Consider the following 7,095-nt stretch of genomic DNA (forward strand, 5'->3'; position numbering starts at 1 on the left):
CTTTTTCTTTTTTTACCTTTCTGACTTTTATTGTATTTGTCTTGTTTGTGTGTGACTTTTTATTTATGTATTTTATTTATTTATTTATTTATTTATTTTATTTTTTCCCGGACATTGTTAAGCACTTTGGTCAACCATGGTTGATTTAAATGTGCTATATAAATAAAACTGAACCGCAACTGCATAAATTTGACTATTTCGCCCTAATTTCCTTTGATAAATCTATTGTACACTAGGTACACAAATTAGTTACATTTAGAGCAAAGATTATCCCCATTAAAACTGATTTTTTTGATCAGAAAATGATACAGTATTTGTTTATACCTTTTCTTTCTGTTGGCAGGGCTTCAAAACTGAAATTTTTATTATTTTTCACAACATGGTGTCATCTTTTTTGAGGTATCAACCTCAAATTTGGAACACAACTTTAGATTTATGACTTTGTCTTTCTAGCACTTTTTGGGTTAATGTTTTTAGAAATTGTGTTGAAACTCTGTAATTGTTCAAATTGCCAAGGATCAGCAGTCTTACCTAAAAGTGATCAGGCAGACCAAACAGTAAGTCGTAGAGACTTGTCACTTTCTCAACCTCATTAACTGTTAAAAAGCATTTAAACACATACATGTCCTTTGCAAATTGCTTGTGTTGGCTGTAATTAATCTTTTCTCTCTTTGATGTGTTCACATGCTTGCAAAAGAAAACAGAATACTTTTTTAGGCATTGCTTTAAAGGCCTTAAAGAGCTTGAACCACTATAATTACTGCTTGCAGCTACAATTTAAATTGATGCACAAGGGTTAAAGCAGGTTTTAGTTCTGATGTAGCTGGTGTGTGTGTGTGTGTGTGTGAGTCAAAGTTGGTCAACCAGTGTTTTCTGTTGATGGTGGATGATCAAGGGTTAATGCTAGTGGTTAAATAATAAACTTTTTTTTTTTTTAATTAAATTTTAAATTAAGTTTTCAGAAAACGACATTGTATCTTATTTTTTCTTCTTACATTAATGCATCTTGATGTAATGGGAAACAAAACAAAAAGTTCCCTCAGTGTAATGCCTACCTTGGTGGGGTATTTGTGGAAACACAGTCCATTCTATCAGTGTGGATATAAACAGGCTGGAGATAATGGCTGATATGTCAAACCAGATCAGTGCATTAATACTTCTTTTAGTGCAAAAGACATGAAACATGTCTCACTGTTCTATTTTCATCTCAATCACTTTAGAAGGTAAACCTCTACATACCAAAACATCTCTCTGTTCTAATGATGTTACCATGTTGCTAACATTATTTTTTATATACTGTTTAATGCTAAATGTTACCTTTTAATCTATTTAAATAAAATATTTCAATTGGTATGCTATATGTGTGACAGTTGTACTGGTATTGGTACAGACTACTGAAATCTTCAGATCACTTTGTGAGTAAACAGTTTAAGGACATCCCATCTACCTCAAACGAATGCTTTTAGGATCAGGCGGCGAGTTACCATCATCCTCCTCCTGTAAGAAAACACATTTACAAAAGGTCAAATGAATGAGGAGGTCTGATGTTTTAGTTACACTAAATAAATAAATAAATACTCAGCAAAAATCAAATGAATGAGGAAGTCTGATGTCTTAGTTACACTAAATAAATAAATAAATACTCAGTAACCGAAGTTGTTTAATGATTTTGAAATGTTGTTTAATTAATTTGTGTTTTGCTTATATTTATGTTTTTTTTTCTTTTGATTATATTTTTTGTTTTTTTGAGAGTTGGACTTATATATCTAGAAAACAATTTTAAAGAACAATTAAAGAAGAATAAATAAAACATATTTAAGTGACCTTTTAAGGAAACTTAAAAGGTTCAATTTGAGCAGATGATTTTTACCATAAGCTGTCATGCGATCAGAGTGCACTTCCACAATGAAATTCAGCATACCCCATAACTTTCAGCATTCACTGCCTCATTCTTTCAGCATTCACTAAGTGACTTTATATTCAATATTTTGATCACTGTGGCAGCTTATTCACCACATCCAGCATCAAATGACAGTGACATTTATATTTCATTGCATTGCGTCTAATTATACTGCAGTATTAAAAAGCCATTCAAACCAGCTTAATTTTTTGCTGATGATATTTGTTTGTGTTATGCTTGCGGTAATTATGAGTGAAATGTCACGTCATCAGGCATCCAACAGCAACCTTGAGGAAAAAAAAGATGCATTGTGCATATTGGAGTTGCCTGGGGATATGTAAATATAGTTGGTGCAGGAAAAGTACTTGGCCATTTCTACATGGCCAGTACCTCAGGTCTCTGCGACCTCTTATACATTTTTTACAAAAAAAAAAAATCAGGAATACTGGCATTCTTTTTTATATTTTACTCTATATTTTTTTTCTTGTTATATGGTTTATGATTAATAGATTGAGGAATACTAAGAAAGTTGATGTCTAACTTTAAAAAATGAAGGAGGAGAGGGTAAGAGAATGATGTCCAGATTGGCTGAAGACCTAAGGTATGCATTTAAAAAAGTTAAATAATGTTTACCGTGCTTGATAGATGAACATTAACCAATTTGCATGCATTTGGCCAAACAGTTCTTAAGTGAAAGGAGTGGAATGATGTTTCTTTTAATTTTTTTCTTTCTTTTTGAGTTTACTAGAGACTTGGAATTGGAACAGTTGTTTTTGTGGAAAGGCTTTCATTCCCCTAATAATTTAACAACATGTTAAACTGCCGCATCAGATGATCATCTTCTTTGAGTGTAGTATAAGCTTTCATTGTTTATTTCAATATCACATCTAGAATTCTTGAAATGATGCACTGGTGTTTTCTAATAAGACAATTGCTCTGTGACAAAGGCTGCACATTGTGTTGTTAATATCATTGTTATTTAGTTTATTCGGGAATTATTGGTGTTTTTAAATGTTTTTGCCATTGCCTCACTGGTAAATATCTGGTTCTGTGTTGTTAAAAAATTAATACAAGATGACTATTTACAGTGCACCCTTTTGTTTTAGTCAACAATAAAAACAGAACACAGTTTGCAGAGTAAATCTCATATATATTTTGTTAAATTATCTGTATGTAATACTTACATTCATGTGGTACAGCTGTATGGCTCCTGCGGCGATGGTAAACCACACCAGCAGCTACAGCCGCAGCCACCAGCAGAACAGCAATAACTATTCCTGCAACAGCAGCTGGAGACAGATCTGAATCTGGAACAGCTGAAAACATGAATGATAATAAATCCCATATTAAGCAATATCTTTGAATGATATTTACTGCTCCAGGTGTGTTCATGGTGTGTGTGTGTTCACTACAGTGTGTGTGCACTTGGATGGATTAAATGCAAAACACAAATTCCGGGTATGGTTTACAATACTTGGCCACGCATCACTTCACTTTCACTTTCTACTTCAGTCATCAATTGTATGAAATTGATTAACATGATAAGTTGCACATTCTGTTGTTTCTAGCATGCTTTCAGCATCACAGAACATTCAGCTCAAAGGAAGCAGCATGACTCATAATGAAACTGACTGGTATTATTATTAATTTTGCATGTTAATAACGTCATTCAAAGTGTCATTGACTCAAAACACTGTGAGTTTGGCAAATAAGACATGTTTCTGCATCAACATGTTTTTGATGATCCTGGATCAACATTTTTTTTTATTTATTTATTTATTTATTTTAAATACAGACTAACCTATCCTACCTCTAAACCTACCCATAATTTATCCCTAAAATTAGAAGAGGAAATGATGGTTGAATAGCAAGGGTGTAGAAGCACCTAACTCTGGTTGTAAAGGCTAAAATTTAAATTTCCTGTAAACTTCTCCTCGAGGCTGATTGGTTGATTTGAATATTGTTCCAGGATCAACATATTTGCACTACTGAAATCACATTCAAAACCAAACAGCCCACGGTCCAAAACCCAACACATATCGGGCTGTACAGATTTTTCTTTTTTTTTTCCATATTTTTTTTAAAGTTATTTACTCACCAGTGACCAAGGAAACACTGAATCATCTGGCTTTCCTCTGGTGGCCAGCTGAAGCTGCTGTTTCTGCTGCTGATCTGTAGTTGCATAATCTCCAGAGTCTGCTGTGGCTGGTGTCTCTGTGATGATCAGAGATCAGATGATCCAGCTTCAGTCTGTCTCTGAATCTCTCTTTGCTGAAGACGTCCATTTCCAGATCTTACTCTGATCTCCAGTGATTTCAGCCTCAATAAAATACGATCATCCACATCGTTTGTTGTTTGTACACCAGAGTCTAAGGTAGATTCTCTCTCCGTCATTTCATGTAGTTCAGCAGGAACCTGCAAAACTGTCCAACTTTAGCAGCTGGAGGATTTTATATTTTAAATGCTTATTGAGCATTTAAACACTCGTCTAAATGACTCACCAGTGACAGAAACACTCAAGATCTTTTCACTGTAGTTGTTGCTTATGATCTTCAACACTGAATCTCCTGGTTATGTTTTTTTTGTTTTTGTTGTTGTGAGAGATGAAGTCTGATTGTCCAGCTTCAGTCTGTCTCTGAATCTCTCAGGACCTGCATTACACTGAACATCTGTACAGATAAAACTGAGATCTCCACTGATTTGAGCGATGCGAGTGTCCTTGAAATACCATTTAACATCTTCTTGATGGATTGTTTCAACACCAGTGTATAGAGTGACTGAATCTCCCTCCATCAAAGGCACAGATACTTTATCAAACGCAACTGAAGAAGAAATAGAAGCAAAATATACATTAGTGCTGTGAAAAAGTTTTTCTACAGATCATAAACAAAGAGAAATATGTCTGGATTCATAATGTGATTCACACATTCACTGATTATACAAACACACACACTTGTTATGGAGGACCTTATTCAACACAATCCACTTCCTGATTCATAATTTTAACTCTTTTTATAAACATATTTTAGTCCTTAACCTCCCACGTAAATAACGTGTATGCAACATTACGAATTTGGGAGAAGCTTTCACCCAAAGCGACTCACATTACATCCAAGCAACATTGGATCAGTTTACGCACTGATAATAAATGTAAACTTTTACTCAAGTTAGCATACTTGTTTATACCCTGTTACGAGACATGAACAAGGATACAATTTTCACGTAAATTAAACTGTTCAGCTGCCATAGAATCGATTTTTGTTGTTAAAATGTTTTTCACTGACCATAGATTTCTGTGAACAGTGTTAGGCTGTTTTAAACCGAACCATTTACGCGAACAATAAGTCTGCAAAGTAGGCTATAGGCCTAGGCCACGTACAAGAAGAAAAAGGGAGGTTGTAACGAATAAGATCTCACCATGGTAGGGTAAAAACAAAGTCACTGCGAGTGCATTAAAAATAAGCTTCATTATCAATTTTCCCCTCAGATAACGAATACGAATTCTTATTAATAAGTGTTCTTCCGCGTTAACAGCTGCTCCCGCAAAGCGAAAGCGGAATCTCCAAATGGAAGTAGCGTATCCAGTGACGTAGTGACGTTTTGAAAAAAAAAAAGGCAATAGTAGTTTAGTACAGCGCGTATCCAACCCTCAGAGTGTATTAACTGGTAAATGATGTTTATTACATTAATAACTCAAGGTAAGTGTGTGTGTGTGTGTGTGTGTGTGTGTGTGTGCACTACTGGTTTGTGTCACTGGATGTGGATTAAATGCAAACACAAAATTCCTGGGAGGGGTATTGGTTACATACTTGCCACACAATCACTCACGTCATCACTTCCTACTTCAGTCTCATAATTGTATAAAATTGATTAAACGGACAGTGGCACCTTCTGTTGTAGCTAGCCTGTTTTCACATCACAGCACTTCAGCTCAAAAGTAAGCAGCATGACTCAGAGGAAACTGGCTGGTATTATTTTTTGCATGTTATACGGTCATTCAAAGGTCATTGACTCAAACACTTTGAGTTTGGCAAAATAGAATGTTTCCTTCTGCATCAACATTTTTTGATGATCCTGGATCAACATTTTTTTTTTTTTTTAATTATTTTTTTTTTTTTTAAATACATGACCTACCCTATCCCTACCCCTAAACCTACCCATAATTATTTTATCCCTAAAATTAGAAGGAAATGATGGTGGATAACAAGGTGTAGAAGCACCTACCTCTTGTTGTAAGGCTAAGATTTGACATTTCCTGTAACTTATTCCTCAATTCTGATTGGTTGTTTGAATATTGTTCATTCATCAACAGTTTGCACTTGCGGATCACATTCAACCAAACGACCACAGGCCAAACCCAACACTATCGGGGCTGTAAAAGGTGATTTTTTCTTTTTTAAGTATAGTTTACGCTCACCAGTGGACAGAAACCACTGAATCCTCTTACTTTGGTGATGCGGAAGCTGCTGTTTCTGAGTTTATCATAGTTAGAATCTCCAGAGTCTGTCGATTCTGGTGTTTGTGATGGCCGAGATCCATCTGATGATTCAGCTTCAGTCTGCCTCTGAATCTCTATTTACACCTGAACATCTGTACCCAGTCTTTACTCTGATCTCCAGTGGATTTCAGCCTCATTAAAATACACCGTCATCACAAAAGTTCTACTTAACTTAGGTGATGATTATTAGTATTAGTTGCTTGAGAAAGCCACCTACGTGAGCTGCTACCGTCTTCTTCTTCTAATCTTCTTATGATACCTCGCTTCTGAACGTCAAGTTACTGGTTATCATGCTGGCAACATTGTATTAGTATGCCAGCATGTTACCGAACATGCTAAAACACTATTACTTGCTAATCCTGCCACCACATGCCTATAACAGCCATCGTGTTAAAAACATCGCTCATCATGTTTTTTGACCTGTATCAGCATCTATCTATTCTGGTCAAATTTTTCAAACTTCAGCTTTTTATAGCTGCTTTAAAAATGTAGCTAGGCTTTCTCAAGCGCAGCGAGAAAATTTGTCTTGCTCCCTTTTTAATCTAGTTGTGATTTTATCGCTTTAGTATATAAAATTTGCATTAGTCAGAACCCTCAGTCTGATTTTATCATATGAATGAGGTCTGGAATTTCGTAACATAACAAATTTGGCAAATAAAACAGATAAACTAATAAGTTTTCTGCAAAAAAAAAAGGT

General features: G+C 35.0%; 1 protein-coding gene across 1 annotated transcript in view; it reads right to left on the reverse strand.

The window, feature by feature from the left end:
* Window positions 1-937: 937 nt before the first annotated feature.
* LOC109075665 (carcinoembryonic antigen-related cell adhesion molecule 20-like) overlaps window positions 938-7,095 on the reverse strand; it is a 36,635-nt gene continuing 30,477 nt past the window's right edge. Inside the window, exon 5 of the mRNA XM_042749253.1 lies at window positions 938-1,497. Coding sequence (XP_042605187.1) covers window positions 1,444-1,497 — 54 coding nt within the window. The 3' untranslated portion in view covers window positions 938-1,443. The remainder of the gene's footprint in view (window positions 1,498-7,095) is intronic.

This window comes from Cyprinus carpio, chromosome B22, assembly GCF_018340385.1.
Source record: "Cyprinus carpio isolate SPL01 chromosome B22, ASM1834038v1, whole genome shotgun sequence".
NCBI classification, from domain to species: Eukaryota; Metazoa; Chordata; class Actinopteri; order Cypriniformes; family Cyprinidae; genus Cyprinus; species Cyprinus carpio.